Source organism: Narcine bancroftii, chromosome 4 (assembly GCF_036971445.1).
Source record: "Narcine bancroftii isolate sNarBan1 chromosome 4, sNarBan1.hap1, whole genome shotgun sequence".
Lineage (NCBI taxonomy): Eukaryota > Metazoa > Chordata > Chondrichthyes > Torpediniformes > Narcinidae > Narcine > Narcine bancroftii.
The window spans coordinates 122,904,742-122,924,408 of record NC_091472.1 but is presented as its reverse complement, the minus strand read 5'-3'; the positions used below and the strand labels follow the sequence as shown (position 1 = coordinate 122,924,408).

Sequence of the window (19,667 nt, the reverse complement as noted above, 5' to 3'; positions counted from 1 at the left end):
CCCTGTATTCTTAAACTATGCCCTCTAGTCTTAGTCTCTCCCAACACTGGAAACACATAATCCAATTTCACCCTGTCTAGCCCCTCGATAATATTAAATACTTCAATCATGTCTCCCCTCATCCTTCTAAACTCCATTGCATATAAGCCCAGTCTTTCTAACCTTTCAGCATATGTCAATCCTGCCATCCCGGGAACTAACCTTGTAAATCTGTGCTGCACTCCCTCTATAGGAAGTATGTCCTTTCTCAAATATGGGGCCCAGAACTGGATGCAATACTCCAGGTGAGGTCTCACCAGGGCCCTGTACAACTGCAGAAGGGCATCTCTGCTCCTATACTCCAATCCCCTCTTTATGAAAGCCAACATACCATTTGCCTTCTTCACCATTTGCTGAACCTGTATGCTAGCTTTCAGTGACTGGTGTACAAGTACACCCAGATCCCTTTGCAGTACCCCACTCCCTAGCTTGACTCCATTTAAATAATACTCTGCTCTCTTGTTACTGCGTCCACAACGGATAACCTCACATTTGGATTGGGTCCATTTTTTGAGATGTTAGGGAAAAAAAAAACTGTGGAAGTGTACAGACATGGAGGCATGGCAAGATCACATGTGTAGTTCTGGTTGTCATGCTACAAGAAAGATGTGATTAAAAGAGAGGGAGCAGAATGGATTTACAAGAATAATGCCTTCATGGAGGGATTGAGTGAAAAAGTACGATTTGTAGGCTGAAAATGTTTTCCCTTGGAGCAAAGAAGGCTGGGGTAATCTCTTAGAAGTTTTATAAAATTAGGAGGCATGGATTGGATGGATTGACAGTCTTTATTTCCCCCAGGATTGGAAAGGCTAATACAGTACTAGAGCATATAGATTTAAACTGAGATGCAAAAGATTTAGAGCTGAACTGAGTGGCAAATATTTCCCATACAGAGGGTAGTGAGGATGTGGAATGAGCTGCCAGAGATGTAGAGCAGTGGTTCTCAATCTTTTTTTTCACCCCTACTAATAGGATGCCATAGGTGCCCTGTGCTTAGTAAGGAATTACTTAAGGTGTATGTGAGTGGGGAAAAAAGGTTGAGAACCACTGATGTAGATATTGGTACAATTATAATGTTTAAAAGACATCTGGGTAGGTACATGGAAAGGAAAAATTTAGAGGAATGGGGACCAAATAGGACTCATTCAATTAGACCAACCAGGTCAGCATGGATAAGTTGGGCTGACGGGCCTGTTTCCATGCTGTATTAACTCGTTGAATCTATGATGCATTGTACAAAAGTGTACTTCATTGTGCATGAAGTGTCACATGTATCAGTTGTGCATTCACCTCAAAAGCATCACAATAGTGCTCCTGTGCCCAGTGAATAAGTCCATCAAGATGATTCCAGTTTCACTCCTGATTATTTAGCAACATGCTGATTCCAGGTTGCCCAGCAAAGTATTTACTTACAGTACTTATTGTGACACAGAAACGTTCGGCCTATTGGGTCATTGCTGGCTCCCAGTACTTGGGTGGAAAAGGAAACCAGGAAGGCTGCTGGACTACAACAGAAGTGGAAGGAAGCCATCGTGAATGACTCTGATTTGCCTGTTACAATAAAATGCTTGAGACCCGGTTGGACCATTGTTCTAATTAATCCTACCACTGTGAATTTTTTAAATGCAAAATGGAGCAGGAGATTTTTGTGATGCATGGATAGCATCCAAACTAATCTTTTCACTGCATCCTGGGACACACAATGATACACAATAAATAATAAATCACATCAGTTTCATTCCCCTTCTCCTTATTTTCATATAGCCCTGCAATTTATTCTAACTCGTATTCATAGCAACTCCCATTTGATTCCTTTGATACATACATGAGCTAAGGGCTAATTTACACGGGCCAATTAATCGACCAGCACGTCTTTGGAATGTGGAAGGAAACATGAGCACCTGGCAGAACTCCACTTAATGGGGAGAATGACCAAATTCCAAGCAGACATCACTTAAGGCTGCAATAGCTAGTACTATGAATCAACCCTCATTGATGATGGTTGGCCTAATTGAGATCAGAATTTAATTTAATTTCAGGTCCATGAAATACTTGCCACCCAATTATACTCAATTAAATTACCAATCCCGTACATTTCTGGAGGGTGGAAGGAAACCCACACAAGTCATAGGGAGAACATACAAACCTCTTACAGACAGCACTGGATTCAAACCTAGGTCGCTGGCCCTGCAAGAGCCTCATGCTAACCACTAGGCTGCCCTGTTAATATATTACTGTCATATATATCAGAACAATGCACAAATGCAATGAAATATTGCTTGCTGCAGCTACAAAGTACTTCAACCACATTAACAAACAATAATTATAAATTAGATTAACAAAATGTGCCATGAGAAAATAAAAGTGAATAAAGAAATGAATAAATATACTTGTACAAATGGCTGTACAGTTGTGTAGTGCAAAAACAAAAATGCTCTTCTCACCCTCTTCACAATCAAATAATTTGCCAAGTAACTGATTGTGGAGCTGGCATAAAGAAAATCCACTAATTTCAATTGATGAAGCATTTTCAACATTGTTAATCTTGTTTCTTTTCCCACAGACGTAGTCTGACCTGCTGAGTATTTTCAGCAATTTCTGTTTTTACACTAATTCCAGCAATGAGGTGAAGCTTCATGCAGGACAATTGATGGTGCTCCCTCATCAGACATCTCATTATATGGGGCATCCATTGTCTTCTTGTTGCCGTTCCCTTCACTTCAAACTCCAGCTTGAATGGATCGACCAGCACAAGCAACTACAAATGTGCAGCCAACCCAACCGCGCAGAATCTTGCAAAGTGTACTACTACTCTGCATACCTGACTGTCATCTCACGAATGCCACTGTTGAGGGTCAAGTCAGTGTGCATCAAGGAAGTTGCTCTGAGAAAGACATCCTTCTGCTCCCCAGGAGAGAGCTGAGCTTTAAAGAAAATATGACAGTGGTTATTCAATCGTAAAAGGGAAGGATTGTTTGTTGACAGAATTTTTACCAATACATGTCCTGCTCGAGTGTGTCATATTGGATGTGATACTTCTTCAAAGTCTCAAATCATGCACTGGTCAAATCCCTTAATGTCCTCCCACCCAGAGTTTATCTGTTCCTCATGAACAAACTCAAAAGCGGTGACAATCTGTTTTAGAGACCACTGAGGACATCTGCTGGTCCATTTTCAAATTGTAAATTCTCTTCAATCGTGTCTTTGCTGACTTGCATTCAACTGAGAAGTGACTGCTGCAAAATGATGATTGTGATAAACTGCTATTACATCTCTTCCTACATTTTTTCATCATAAGTATAGAACATAGAAAACCACCCCTCAGATGTTGCACTAGGAAAACAATAACAATCAATTCTAGGATTACAACCTGAAAATCAATGGGACTAGGCAGATAGTTTGGCACAAACTAGATGAGGAAAAGATTCTATATCGCTAACCAAATTACTGTAGAGATGGATATTTCCATGTTATCCCTGGATTTAAGCCCAAAAGTTTCAGCACTGGGGATGGTCATACCTAATGAACTAAACAATGTCACAGTGGGAATGATTACAATTGGCTTTTATTGGTTCAATCATTTGGGGGAAATGGGAGCGTGGCCATGCTGAGGATCTGAGCAGACGTATTTTGAAAGAGCCCTCCATAAGAAAATATTAAAAAGATGGTTTGAAAGCTCAAAAAACAGAATTTTATCATCAAAAATTGATAAAACTAGTGCTAAAAGATCAAGGCAACAAAATTGGAACATGATAAATTAAAAAGACTATGGGTAGAACAAATAATATCGTCTTCTTTTAGTTGAAAGGCAAGAAGGGTAATGATTCTAATTAATAAAAATACACCAGTGTAAATAGAAGATAATTCGATCAAGCCGGAAGTATGTAATGGAACATTATAAAATTTATGGGGACGCATGGATATTTATGAACATTTATGCTCCAAACTAGGATGATGAAGCCTTTATGAAGGATATCTTATAAACAACAGAGGGAAGACAAAATATATTGGTTGGAGGAGATTTTAATTTTTGTTTGCTCTTCTCACACTCTTCACAATCAAATAATTTGATTACTGCAAGAACAGTAATGAGGGCGAAAGCATAAAAAACCACAATTTCATACATGAAGGATCTAAATCTTATCGATATATGGAGGCAATTAAATCCCACAGAAAGAGACTACTCCTTTTAGTCAAGGGTGTACGATTCACATACAAGGATGAACTTATTCTTTATGTCTGCCCAGTTAAAAAGTAGAGTGATAAAAACAGAATGCCGAGTGAGGCTTCAATTAGAGCACTCACCACTAACATTAACTATTGCAATAACGGAAAAGAAAATGTATATAGATGGCGTCTTAATACCATGCTACTTAAAAGAACAGACTTCTGTGAATTTATAAAGAGACAAATAGAAATATTTTGTGAAACAAATCAGCCGTCTACTAACAACAGTTTTTTTGATATGGGACACACTCAAAGCATATTTGAGGGGACAAATTATATCCTATTCAAAAAATCTTGAGAGAAAATATATGGCAGAAGTAAATAGTTTGGAGAAAGATATTATAGAATTAGAAAAAAAAAAATCAAAGAACAGAATTACAAGAAGAATATAGATTATCGGAGAATAAAAAGCCAAGATATAATACAATACTGTAGCAGGCCAAGCAACCACGCAGTTAGACGGACTGAATCACCGTCCCAGTTGTCCGACTCAAAATGGTGCAGGTCCCCTTCGCTCCTGAGGAGAAGCCTGCAGTTAACGACACGTTGCCTAGGGACATTACCGCTTCTGGGTGGCGCGCCACTGGTCAGGAGTGACGCCGCGATGCGCTGACATCACTTCCAGAAGCCAGAAGTGGGTGTTTCCCTGGGTGCAGCGTGAGGAATTCAAACAATAAAGTCAGTTACTAGTTCACCCTCGCACCATGTGGACATCTCTTGATTCTGTAGCACTGCCGTAGCAGACGCTACAGTGGTGACCCGGATGGTCCAACGTTTTTGGAATCCACCTCGAACACGACAGAAGGCAGGATGCTGCTACCGCTACAGTCGCGATGGCTGCAACCAACATGGTGGCCGTGCATTTGCTGCCCTTCTGGCCGATTCATAGTTCCACATCAGAGGCATTGCCTCAGAGGACACCAGGTTCTGGAACATCGTCAGCGACCTGAACGCCACCACCGCAGCTAAAGTAAGCTCCTTCGTGGAAAATCCTCCCATGGAGCGCAAGTATGAGCATTTCCAGCATTTCCTCCTTGATTCGCTGGAATAGCCTGCATGAGCGCACCATTCGCATCCTGAATATGCAAGGCCTGGGCAAAAGGAACGCCTTCGAGCTCATGCACAAAATGATGGCCCTAGAGGATGGACACATGAACTGTTTCCTTTTTGAGCCCCTGTTCTTCTCCAAGCTGCCGGTACACGTTTCCTTGGCAGTTTCCAATGTGGATTTCAGTAACCCACACCTAGTAGCCAAGGAAGCAGATGGACTTTTCGGTACCCCACAACAGATCTCGATCCACGTGCAGCCATTTATGCCATCGGCGTCACCACTTCAACACCCCTGCTGGCCCCCCGCCCCCCCCAGCAGTAGTCACGGCCCAAGCACAGCGCAACGAGCGCCCAGACAAATGAAGCGAATACTGCTTCTACCACCACAGATGGCGCTGAAACTCGTGGCAGTGCACCCACCCCCACCCCCCCCCCCCCAATGCTCCTACCCTACCGCCAGACCAAACACAGTGATGGGAAACAGGCAGGGCAGCCGCTGCAGTGCCAATGCACCAAAGTGCACAGACACCCGAAGGCCCGACTCCAAACTTTCAATCTGGCGGAGTGCTGATTTGAGCATGTGCATGTAGACATTGTCGGCCCACTCCACGTGAGCCAAGGTATGTGGTATCTGATCACAATAATTGACCGTTTTACCCATTGGCCGGAAGCAATGCCCATACCCACATGTGACACAGAGACTTGTACCAGTGCCTTCTTGTCCACTTGGGTCACACATTTCAGAGTCCTGACGCACATCACCTCAGACTGAGGGGCCCAATTCACCTCCTCGCTCTGGGCTGACCTAACCAAGTTCTGCGGCAGCCAGTTGTAACACACCATTACCTACCATCCTCAGGTAAATGGCCTAGTCAAGCGTTTCCACCGCCACTTGAAGGCAGCCCTAAAAGCTCAACTACAAGGCCCGAATTGGATGGAAGAACCCCCATGAATGCTCTTAGGCATCTGCACAGCACCGAAGGAGGACCTATCAGCCTCATCTGCTAAGATGGTGTATGGCTTCCCAATTACCATCCCTGGGGACATTCACTTCAAACCTCCCCCCCCCCCCGCCCACAGCCTAGTGCCCTAGACGTCCTCCAACGATTGAGGGTTCAAGCAGGTAAACAGAAGCCCCCCGCCACCTTCCTGACATGGCTCTCCACCCTGCCACATCCCCATGGACCTACAGTCTGCTGACTACGTTTTTGTGTGGAGACGTCAGCAAGGAATGCCCCTACGAAGGCCCATTCAAGGTTCCGTTTTTACACTGGACATTGGCGGGTGACAGGACAAGTTCATGATCGACCATCTCAAGGCAGAATATCTGGACTCAGGCCAGCCTGTCCCGGACCCCCAGGTCAGATGCAGAGGACACCCACTCAAAGACTGTACAATAATCTACTCAGAGGGCTGCAGCGATCCTGGGGTGGGGTGGGGGGGGTGGTGTAGCAGGCTGAGCAACCACGCAGTTAGAGAGGCCGAATCGCCGCCCCAGTCGTCGGACTCAAAATGGCGCAGGTCCTCCTTCACTCCCGAGAAGCACGGGGTTAATGACACGCAGCCCAGGGGACATCACCACTTCCAGGTGGTGTACCACTGGTCAAGGAGTGACACCGCGATGTACTGATGTCACTTCCAGAAGCTGGCGCACAAGTCACCAGAAGTGGGTGTTTCTCTGTGCACAGCGCAAAGAATTCAAACAATAAAGTCAGTTATCAGTTCATCCTCGCACCATGTGGGCATCTCTTGATTCTGTAGCACTACCATACAAACATATAGAACAGAAAAAAGTTATATTAAAAACTAAACAACAATACAATGGGTTGGGTGAATGGGCACACGAAGTTTCATCTTGGCAGATTAAAGCAGATGAGTCGTCAAGAATGATAAATGCTATAAAAACAGAGATAGACACTCTAGCATATAAACAAAAGGAAATCAATGACCTTTTTAGATAATATTACACAAAATTAAACAAATCAGAGTTACTAGGAGACAAGAATGAAATGCAAGAATTTTTGTTGCATGTTGAAATTCTAAAACTGGAAGAGAGAGAGAAAGGATAGAACTAGACACTCCTTTTGCAAAGGAAGAAATTAAAAAGGCCCTGAGTACCCAACAGGCTAATAAATCACTGGGGGAGGATGAATTCCCACCTAAGTTTTACAGACAATTTAAAGAACTATTAATGCCCCTGTTAATGGATGTTCTGAAGCAAGCAATAGAAACACAGACCTTCCTGAAATCATTCTCAACTGTGATTAATACACTGTTACCAAAAAAGAGGGACCCATTAAATGCTGATTACAAGATACTAGTGAAAGCCTTGGCCAAAAGGTTAGGACAATATTTATCAAAATTGATACATACAGATAAAGCAGGATTTGTTGAAGGAAGACATTCTTCACATAATCTAGGAAAATTATTTAATGTAATGCATACAGCAAAATTCAAACAGAATCCAAGTGTTACAGGCATTTGACCATTTGGAAGGGCCCTTTCTATTTAAAACACTGGAAAAAATTAGGTGTAGGTAAAACATTTATAAACTGGATTAAAAATTTATAACATAAACCGCAAGTTAAAATTATAGCCAATAATCAGATGACAGCGGTGTTCCCCTTAAGTAGATCTAGTAGACAGGGATGCCTCCTGTTCCCAGCACTTTTTATTTTATCAATTGAAGAGCTGGCAGAGATAACAAGGGGGAATCTGGATAAAAAAGGGCTTCAAAGTTGGACAAGAAGAACATCAAATTTGTCTATTTGCTAACTTTGTGCTACTATGTCTATCAGACCTGGCTAAATCTTTGGAAAAATTACAATATAGAAAAATATGGAAGAATATCAGGTTATAAAATAAATATGGACAAAAGTGAGATAATGCCATTAACAAATTTTCAATATGAAAGATACCAAAAAGGAAGTAAATTTAAATGGAAGACAGATGGAAGAAAATATCTTGGAATAGCAACTGACAAAAACTTATGAAATATGGGAAGATAGAAAGGGACCTGCAGAAATGGAGAGACTTTGTAGCACTGCTAAATGCAGGGCTGATGAAATAAATGCTGTCCTCACCAAGCAAGTAAACCAGTAACTGCCGTTTATTCAAACCATGTGCATTCCTTTTTATGTGAGGTGACAGCTCATGGGAGTGATGTCATAATGCTGCTGTGAGGCCTGGCCATTCCCCTGGCAACGCGCTCCTGCAGCCTGGAACTTCTGCACAGTGGGGGAAAGCCCATGGCCTGCCACGCTGACTGTTCACTACAGTGATTCGGCCCGTCATATGTGGGGTTGACCCAGCCTGCTACAACTTACTGATTACTTTAGTGGGAAGGATTAATTGCGTAAAAATGAAAGTGATGACAAGACTGCAGTATCTTTTTCAATTGTTGCCTATCCTGTTACCTACAAACTTTTTTAAACTACTAAACAATCATATTAGACAGTTCTTATGGAATAATAAGGTACCAAAAATTGCACTGACATGGGACTACAGCTGGGAGGACTTAGACTTCCTGATTTTAAAAAATACTACTTAGCTGCACAGGGAAGATTTCTCGCAGCCTTCTTCATTGAAGACAACCCCGCCCAAATTCAGAAGGGAATGTACTCAATGAAGGAGGGGGAAGCAAAGAATTTTATCTTTAAACTGAGTGTAAAATCTCTACAAAAAAAGACAGATAATCCCATACTAATACATATGATCAGAACGTGGCAAGAAATTAAAGAATGTATAGGAAAAACAAAGCAGGGAGATCAATAAAAGCACTATTGTCTAAAAATGTGTTATTGCCTTTGAACATGGGCAATAGAATATTAAATTCGTGGTATGAAAAAGGTATAAGATATATTGAAGACTGCTACATGGAAGGAACTCTTAGGTCCTTTGAATAATTTAAACACAAATACTGAGTAGCCAATGGGATCTTGTTCTGTTTTCTTCAGCTCAGATTGTTCTTAAGAGAAAGATGGGGACCAGTGTTGACCCCACCTGAAATTAGTGAAATGGAACGAATGGTCTGGATGGAGAATACACCCAAATTTATAACAAAAATGTACTATGCTCTCCAGAGCAAAATTGCAAAACCAGGATTAAGGAGGTCAAGAGAAAGATGGGAGTCAGACTTGGGTGTGGTGATTTCAGAAAAAAGCTGGTTAGATTGGTGTAAGAACAGCATGACATAAATTATAAATGTAAGATATGGACAGGCTCAGTATAATTTTTTTTAAAACTCCAATTATATCTTACCCCTCAGACATTACACAGATCTAAAGCAGAAATATCAGAGATGTGTTTCAGATGTGGAACTGAGACAGGTACGCTGTCACGTGGTCATGGGTCAAGGTGAGGCCATTTTAGCAAGGCATAACAGAAAAATTAACCAGGATAACAGGAATGGCCTTCACGGATGACCCAGAGCTAGGTAATTTTATGGAAATAAGCAACAAATTGACTAAATATCAAATCTCATTTTTGAAAATAAATCTGGCTATAGCAAAAAAAATGTATTGCGATCACTTGGAAGTCTGACTCCCCTCTACTGATAACACGATGGACTGTGGAAATGAACAGCTGTATATTATGGGAAAAAAAAATCACATATAATTTAAAGAATAAATATGAAACTTTTGTAAATATCTGTCAGCCATATATGGACCACAAAGGGGCCCAAATACAGTAATTAAAAAAAGAGAAAAAGGACTATAAATGCAACTATGATATATATTTAAGCGTGGTTTCCCCTATTGTATTCTGTATATATTTAAAAGATATGCAAGTTCTGATGGTGTATGGAATTTGTGAAATAGTGTATGGAAGCGGGAGGGAAGGAGAGACTGTTTTGTTTTTGTTTGTTGTTTTTAAGAAAAAGTTCAATATATTGTGATATATTGTAAGAATATTGAAAATTTTATTGTGTATTTTTTTAAAAATCTAAATTAAATGAAAAATGGACTTGTTGCAACTATGGGGTTTCAGAGAACCTTTCTGTGGTGTCCCCAGATCATTTCCACTTGAACCATGACAGCACTCATGTGTGAGAACACGCACACAGATATACATACACACACACACCTCTACTGACCTGTGAGTATATGTTGAATACGGTCATAATGTGCAAAGTTAAAGCCAAGTAAGTTGGAGAAATTCCTGCTGAATAAAGTTTCATTCAAGTGCACTTCCAACCCATTTAAGGATGCCAATGAGCTGTGGTACTGTGGAGGAAGCAGAGGTGGTTAGAGTCCCTTGGTCAAGAAATACAGAGAGATCATAAATAAAATAATTAGATAATTGATCATTAATTCTAATCATACAGTAACGTTGTGTAAATGCAATGGATGCTGGCTTAGAAATGTCCTGGTCTTGAGATACTAGTGGACCCATGTTACGCAGTGGGGTGCTGATGGCTCTCTCAACTCACGGGAACTTCAGCAGCGACATGAATTTCAGCAGCTTTTGGAACCAATTCAGTGATGTATTCTTTGTATCTGAAAGCATTCCTGAAAGTAGAGGAGTTTGGACAGTGGTTGCAGACAAAATTGGGCCAGATAGGGGTGGATGGGAAGGACGATTATATGTTTAGGAATGGATGAGCATAGAGATGATGAATTCCACTGGCATCATGGGGAGGATCAGTAGCGACTGGGGAGCGGAGATAATTACTAGATTTAACAGAAAGGGCTTCCAGTTATGCTGGGATGCTCCTAACCTGTCCAACGTTCTCTGCTTTTTAGTGGAGATTTCCCAGTTCCTAATTATTCTTGGATAACCACTAAATGTCACCTCTGGCACAACTTAGTAATTGCCCAATGCATTCCAAAGGGTGTGACCACAAAACCTGGACAAATGACACAGAAATTGAGTTGGGAGGATAACTTACGCTAGGGAGAACGAGAAATGGTCACTATTTGCCAATAATCTTATTACTGCTGAGTGAGTCCCTGGTATTGAGTGTTTTCAAAAACTGAGACGATCATTTTATCCTCCATTATCACTGAATAAAATATAGAGTGAAATGCTGCGCATTGCAATTGCTGTCCTGGAGATGCATCTAAAGTTTGTAAGATGTTAAAATATAGGAAAATCGTTTTAGGTTCTGTGGTCTTGGTGCTTACACTTTCAATATTAAATAGATTAGGAAGTACATTAAATTCACACAAATTTAAGATAATCATGTTAGTCCTGGGCTGCAAATAGAGCAGAAATAAAATTTTATTGCTTACTATTTGTTTAATTATCTAAAAAGACACTCATCTTCATATTGCATCTATTCACATAGGACATCAGAAGATTGATTGGTAGATAATCAACTTATGTAAAGCACTTATTTGGAAAATGAAGCTTATCTTCACTGATATTAGACGCCAGTGAGTGTAACAGTGATTATTATCAAATTGGTTTCAGGATAATACTGTACTCTCAAGATGTGACGAGAGAGTGAGCAAACATCCCTCCAAAACCTTCTCCTATATCGGATTTCAGTTAAGATGGCCGTACAGTTAAGGGGCAACCTTTTCACTCAGAAGGTAGTCCATATCTGGAAGGTAATGCCAACAGCACCTATAGAAATGGTACAATTACAATATTCAAAACGTATATGCTCAGATATTTGAAATAGGAAGGAAGGGCTTATAAGCATATGGGCCACATGCAGGTAAATGGGACTTTTCCAGAATGCCAACTTGGTTGGCATCGAGGAGTTGGGCCAAGAGGCCTGGTCCATGCTGTACTACTATACGGCTCAACAGGTTGACCCAGAAGAACTGATGGTGCATCAGGCACCAAAGCTCTTGATGCAGCATAATTGCAATATGAATTATTATCGATGTCATGGGTATTTGGACTGCATTTACCAAATCCTTGAGAATCAACCTCATAGGGAAGCTCATGGTTGAATCCACAGGAATAAATGAATTCAAGGCAAGGGTGGATGAAACCAGCATATTCAGTGATAATGGAGGATAAAATGATCATCTCAGTTTTTGAAAACACTCAATACCAGGGACTCACTCAGCAGTAATAAGATTATTGGCAAGAGCCTGTTGGGATTTATAATATCACTGTCTCATTTATAGCCAATGTACATGCAAGAAGATAATTCATAGTTTAGCTTCACTAATTAACAGTTACTTACAACATCTTCAATTGCTCCGTGATTGGTTCTAAATCCATCTTCAGCCAGAAGCGACATTACCAACCCTTTCACTGTATGAACGTACATGCTCAGTTTCACCAAGCTCTCATGGTCTTTGGATTCATCATGTATTGGGGACGTAGCCTGCTTAATGTCTGCATCATCCTCACTGCAACCTACAGCACTGTGGGTCTTCTGAGCATTATGAGGCAGAGAGCTCTGACGTTGTTGCGGGGGTGAACTTTGGTCATCAGTCAAGCATATTGAAGAAGATGTGACATTTGCCTCTTTCTGGTCACAACCAGAACTGCTTCCAGAATAAGGCGCAAGGGGCTCTGTTGCAGAATCAGAGGTTGGATAACTACTTATATTATCTAATTTGTTTTCTGTCAATTCCATGTAGAGATCAACAAAGTGCTTGGAGTCATCCTCAGTCTTCCCTTCATCCAAATGCAGTGAAAACCAAGAGTGTCTAGGAGAGGAAGACAACGTGGTTTTTTTCTGTGGATGAGGGTTTACGCTTCTTGTAGACTTGTGGTCAAACTCCATTGGATGAGATTGTGTGATGAGCTTCCCTTGATAATTTTCAGCGGGATCCACAACGTTTGTTGGTGTATTACTGTCTTTGGAGTTTGGATAAGAGCTCTCAAACTCAGAGGAGTTTCCACACTCTGCTTCGGAGCAGCTACACTCGGTTCTCAGTTCCTCAGGATCTGGACTGTCTGCCAATGCTCTGGAGAGCAGCAGCTTCTGAATCCTTTTCTCACATAGATCTGGTTTTGGGCTCTTGGGTAACCTGCAAAATGGCGAAAACATGGAAAATACTCCAGATTTTACTTTGAATTTTCAGTTTTCCATTGAGCTACAGAAGAGCTTTCACCAATTTTCTACCCAGTTGTTAAAACATTACTGGAGTATGGTTCCTCCAATAACTTCAATCTCATGGACATTATTACCAGTTCTGTCATTAACAAGTCCCAGAATATTCTGATCAAGGAACACACATATTTCCAGTGTGCATCTTCACAGCCAAGCTGCTTTCCTTGTGGAGAAAAAGATACTAGCAGAAAAAAATGTGCATCATTAGTGTAGTTTAGATACTTTGGTAACTTGAACGTCAGACATCATCTGGCTTCACAATGTTATTGTGGCCATTGGCTAGGGTATTACAGTGATGCATACTGCATGACAAGCCAGACTCCCTTATAAAACTCCAGCTCACCCAGACATCCATTCAACTGAGTACTGCCGTAGAACTGCAGATTCCTCTTCAGTAACAAATACAGTCAAAATTGTTACATCCTGAGGTAATGGAGCACTATCTGTAAATGAGAGACAAAGGTGCAAATATGCAGTGAAACATTACACAGATCAATAAGATAATCCCATTGTATTCACTGGAAAATTACAATCATGGTGTAGCATGCCAGTATCTGGTCTCCAAGCAAGCTGCCCTCATCCAATTCCTAATATTACAAAGGTTGTAACTTGCTGCACTTGGATCCGAGGTTACAGATGATAAAGCAACACTAGGTTAATTCTACCTTGCAATATTTGGAATTAGTTCCCGGCAGACTGGGTGGCCACATCAATAGGGATTGAAATGGCAATCACGTTAATGAATTGTGAGACTATTTCCAATGGGAATTTTGCACTGACAGAGTGTCAACGCTAGTTATTGCTGCAATGATGCCACATCACTTATAAAACAGCACCAAATCTGATATTAATTAGTCTATAGTACATGAACCTCTGGGATGTCGAGTGTGCAATTCAGCAATTTGGTTCATGTTAGATGAATAGGTTAGTGATTAGTCAGATCGGATATGTCCTGCCTATTGTGAAGTGGCCTACCCAAGTAATTTTCCACCTTGATAGAACATGGAGAGTATCTTTATCAGACAAGAGCAGCAGTTCAAGGAGTTGGGCAACCAACTGAGGAGCAATTAAGGCAGGCCTCGCCATTGACACTCACAGTACAGCAACAGAAGATAAAACATCACAGCACAGTACAGGCCTTTTCGCCCACAATGATGCGCTGAAATTCCCAAACCAAGAAAGACCACAGTCAAGGCTGCAGAGCAGAAAGAAAAAATGAGTATATCTCCAAATTTTAAATGTCCCAAGAAGCTTTTTTTTTTAATTTAAAGCACAGTAGAAACTGATTCTGGGCCATTTAAGTTTGTGCTGCCCCAATTAAGTCCACATTATCCTACAACTCTGTCATGTTTTGAAGAGAGGGAGGACACCCGAGCACCTGGGGAAAACCCAGTGCCCCTTACAGTAAGAGGGAAAGAGAAACAAAAGAGAGTCACTTCAGAGACACAGAGGATCAATGGATTTGCCTCTAGCACTCCCGCAGCTGCACAGACTCCTGCTCAATCCAATGGCAACCCAAGCTCCAGGTCCAAACCTCCAATATGATCAGAAGCAAAATTCAGTGTCATGAACATGCAACAAAATTTGTTGTTTTGCAGCAGTATCAATAGTGCAAACATTTATAGAAACACCTTATGGGGCGGGTGAAGTCTGGGTCTGATGTCCCACTCACCCAGGGAAAGTGCACGCGTAATACATGGCCTCTCTTTTCTCAGTGTAATGATCGCTGCGTGGCCACTATCTGGCTTGCCAGGCAGGAGGTCACTGCAAATGGCCTCTCCTACATTACTGCAGCTGTAGCCACACCTTCTCGCCAGTGTCTCAAGTTTTTCACCGAGTTTGCTACATCATGGCGCGACCCAGAGTCCAGCCATGGACGGGTAGGCTGGGCTTGTTAGCCTTGGTTGGCAGCCCAGCCTAAGAGAAGGAAAACTCTGATTTCAAATCCAGGCAGATGGGGCTCATTAGCCTTGTCAGGCCATCCACCTAGGAGAAAGACACTTCACATTTTACACCTACGACCCAAGGACCTGACTGTCACCATCCAGCATGCTAGGCCAGGGGGCCACTACTGCACACACAGCTCTTCACCGAAAATATCCATTGCATGGGCTCAAAGGACATGCCCATGTCTATGCTCCTTCCTAAATTTTCATTCATGAAGCCAAGCCAACATACACACAAAATAAATAAAAATAGTGCAAGAAAAAATAAGGCAGTGTCTGTGGTTCATTGTTCATTCAGGAATCTGATAGCAGCAGGAAAGAAGCTGTCCTTGTGCCAGTGGGTGCTTGTCTTCGGGCTCATGTACCTTTATCCCCAGTGGTAGCAGTGTGAAAAGGGCATGACCTGGGTGGTGGGGGGATCTTTGAGGATAGAGGCTGCCTTTTAAGACACCACCTCTTGTAGAAGTCCTCAATGGAGTGAAGACTGTTACCCATGATGTCACAGGCTGAGTTAACAACCCTCTGGGAGGGTTTTGTTGTTGTCATAATTAGAATTTATTGTCATGAACGAGTCTTGAAATTCAGAGTTTTGTGGCAGCGTCATAGAGCAAACATTCACACAAACCACCTTACAACAATAAATTTTAAAAAAGTGGACGAAACACAAAGCAGTGTCTTTGGTTCATTGATTATTCAGGAATCTGATGGCAGTGGGGAAGCTGTCCTTTTGCCGCTGAGTGCTCGTCTTTAGGGTCCTGTACATTTTTCCCAATGGTAGAAGAGTTAAGAGATCATGGCCTGGGTGGTGGGGGCCTTTGAGGAGACAGGCTGGTTTTTTTGAGACTCCGCCCTATGTAGATGGCCTTGGTGGAGCAAAGGCTGGTGCCTGTGATGTTGCAGGCTGAGTCAACAACCCTCTGGAGTTTATTCCTATCCTGAGAGTTGGTGCCTCCATACCAGGCAGTGATGCAACCAGCCAGAATGCTCTCCAAGGTACACCTGTAGAAGTTTACAAAAGTCTATGGTGACATACCGAATCTCCTCAGACACCTCACAAAGTATACTCACTGGCTAGCCTTCTTTGTGATTGGATCAACATGGAGGCTCCTTGGAGATGTTGACACTGAGGAATTTGAAGCTTTTGACCCTCTCCACTACTGAGCCCTCAATGAGGACTGGGTCATGTTCCCCTGACTTCCTCCTGAAGTCCACATTCATCTCCTTGCTTTAGCTGACATTGAGCGCAAGGTTGCTGTTACACCATTCAACAAGCTGATCTATTTCCTTCCTATACGCTTCCTCATTGTCATTTGTGATTCTGCCGACAACTGTGGTGTCATCGGCAAACTTGTAGATGGCATTGGAATTGTGCCTGACCACACAGTCATGGGTGTATAACGAGTAGAGCAGTGGGCTGAACACACATCCTTCGGGTGTGTGACAGTTCATGTTATATTTTGTATTGTATAAAGATATGTTTTAAAGGAAATAAATTGTGACAGGTTTTTTAGTGTAGGTCACGTACAAACACTTCAAAACGGATCTAATTTAAAATGCCAGAGCTCTGCTCAAGCCAGACAGTTCAGGCTCCGGGTGCCTTTGCAAAAACTTTGAAGAATACCTAAGGACTTCACAAGTAGGTGTTAATTGGATATGCTGTGGAGTATTGCATTATTGTTTTGGAAAGCAACAGATGAACAAACTCAGAAGATTCTCATCCATATATAAACATAAAGAAATATTGTTTAATTTATAGTGGAGTCTCAGAGGAGTTGTATAAGCAGTTCATTCAGTCATTCAGCAGTTTCACTCCCCATGGGAAGAAGTTGTTTCTCAGCATGGTGGTTCTGGCTCTGATACTTATAACCATATAACCACTTACAGCACAGAACAGGCCAGTTCGGCCCTACTAGTCCATGCCGTAGCAAATCCCCACCCGCCTAGTCCCACTGACCAGCACCCGGTCCATACCCCTCTAGTCCCCTCCTATCCATGTAACGATCCAGTCTTTCCTTAAATGTAACCAATGATCCCGCCTCGACCACGTCTGCCGGAAGCTCATTCCACATCCCTACCACCCTCTGCGTAAAGAAATTTCCCCTCATGTTCCCCTTATAATTTTCCCCCTTCAATCTTAAACCATGTCCTCTAGTTTGAATCTCCCCCTTTCTTAATTGAAAAAGCCTATCTACATTTACTCTGTCTGTCCCTTTTAAAATCTTAAACACCTCTATCAAGTCCCCTCTCAATCTTCTACGCTCCAGAGAAAAAAGCCCCAGTCTGCACAACCTTTCCCTGTAACTCAGGCCCTGAAATCCTGTCAACATTCTCGTGAACCTTTTCTGCACTCTCTCTATTTTATTTATATCTTTCCTATAATTTGGTGACCAAAACTGTACACAGTACTCCAAATTTGGCCTCACCAATGCCTTGTACAATTTCATCATAACCTCCCTACTCTTGAATTCAATACTCCGATTTATGAAGGCCAACATTCCAAATGCCTTCTTCACCACACCATCTACCTGAGTATCAGCCTTGAGGGTACTATTTACCATAACTCCTAAATCCCTTTGTTGCTCTGCACTCCTCAATTGTCTACCATTCAATGTATATGACCTATTTAAATTTGCCTTTCCAAAATGTAGCACCTCACATTTATCTGTATTAAATTTCATCAGCCATTTCTCAGCCCACACCTCCAGCCTTCCTAAATCACCTTTTAATCTACGGTAATCTACCTCACTGTCCACAACACCACCAATCTTTGTGTCATCCGCAAACTTGCTTATCCAATTCTCTACCCCTACATCCAGATCGTTAATATATATAACAAATAATAGTGGACCCAGGATCGAACCCTGAGGAACTCCACTAGTCACCGGCCTCCAATTGGACAATTTTCTACCACTACTCTCTGACACCTTCCATCCAACCACTGCTGAATCCATTTCACTACCTCCTTATTTATACCTAATGCCTACTTTTTTCCTAACCTCCTGTGGGGAACTTTGTCAAAAGCCTTACTAAAGTCCAAATAGACAACATCCATAGCTTTCCCTTCATCAACCTTTTTTGTAACCCCCTCGAAGAACTCAATCAGGTTTGTCAAGCATGATCTACCCCTGACAAAACCATGCTGATTACTCCCTATCAATCCCTGTACCTCCAAAAATTTGTAAATAGCATCCCTCAGAACACTTTCCATCAACTTGCCCACCACAGACATCAGACTTACAGGCCTATAATTCCCAGGTTTGCATTTGGACCCTTTCTTAAACAGAGGAACCACATGCGCCACCCTCCAATCCTTTGGTACCACCCCCGTGACCAGTGACATCCTAAATATCTCTGTTAATGGCCCCACTAACTGTCCACTAGCCTCCCTGAGTGTCCTAGGGAATATTTTGTCCGGTCCGGGAGATTTATCCACCTTTATCTTTTTTAACACAGCCATCGCTACCTCCTCGGTTATCCTTATATGCTTCATGACCTCCCCACTATTTTTCTTTACTTCAACTGGTTCAACATTTTTTTCCCTAGTGAATACCGAGGCAAAGAAATCATTCAAAATTTCCCCCATTTCCTCAGACTTTTCACTCAGCCTACCCTCTCTATCTACAAGGGGTCCAATTTTATCTCTCACTAATCTTTTACTTTTAATGTACTTATAGAAACCCTTTGGATTTATTTTTACTCTTTCCTGACAGGAGTTGCTGAAAGACTATCGGGTCCAATGCCTGAAGAGGGCGCACAAAATCAGTGAACCGGTGCGGACTCGAAAGGACAACATGGCCTGTTTCCGCTCCGTAAATGGTTATATGGTTATATTAGATGCAGAACCGCAATCTGTCTCAGTGCAGCTGGCTGTTCTAAGAGGGTCGTGTGGGAGAGAGAGAGAGCGAGAGAATTCAGTTCTACAGCAGCAGCTGGGACTGGAACAGGACAAGCTGGCAGAAAAACCCCATTTTGAAGACGGGTTGTGAGTCCTTAGTTCAGCCTGGTCAAAGTCGTGTTGGTCCATACAAGAGGAGATGGCTGGCTGTTTAATGTTTCACTTGAAATAAGGGAAACAAAAAGGAACTCAATAGTGACCTGAAAGAAAGGTTATCATATGGAAAACTCTGATGAGGCAAGTTTCTTCAGCAAGACACTGAAGTGGCTGATCAGAAGGAATCAGTTGTGGGTGTCCAATGACCAACAAATCCCTCTCTGAAAACTGACAAGAACTTTCCTGAGCAGTAACCATTTACCTTTCAATCACCAAAGCCTGGTGAACTTTATAAATGTTAAATTCTGTGCACAGTATAAAAATTTACCAGTGAACTTGAAGGAGTGAAATGTGAGATTGGATTAAGAATCAAATAACTTTTCTGAACTTA

The 19,667-nt window shown here is 41.9% G+C and overlaps 1 protein-coding gene across 4 annotated transcripts in view; it reads right to left on the bottom strand.

Annotated features, from left to right (window-relative positions):
* hps4 (HPS4 biogenesis of lysosomal organelles complex 3 subunit 2) overlaps positions 1-19,667 on the bottom strand; it is a 59,679-nt gene that overhangs the window by 2,668 nt on the left and 37,344 nt on the right. For 3 of the 4 annotated variants that reach the window (XM_069932672.1, XM_069932671.1, XM_069932673.1), the window contains 4 exons: positions 13,683-13,782; positions 12,461-13,256; positions 10,412-10,541; positions 2,861-2,963 (listed from right to left, as the gene is read on the bottom strand). In XM_069932672.1, the coding sequence (XP_069788773.1) occupies positions 2,861-2,963; positions 10,412-10,541; positions 12,461-13,256; positions 13,683-13,782 (1,129 nt within the window). The remainder of the gene's footprint in view (positions 1-2,860; positions 2,964-10,411; positions 10,542-12,460; positions 13,257-13,682; positions 13,783-19,667) is intronic. The other variant, XM_069932674.1, reaches the window with a different exon arrangement.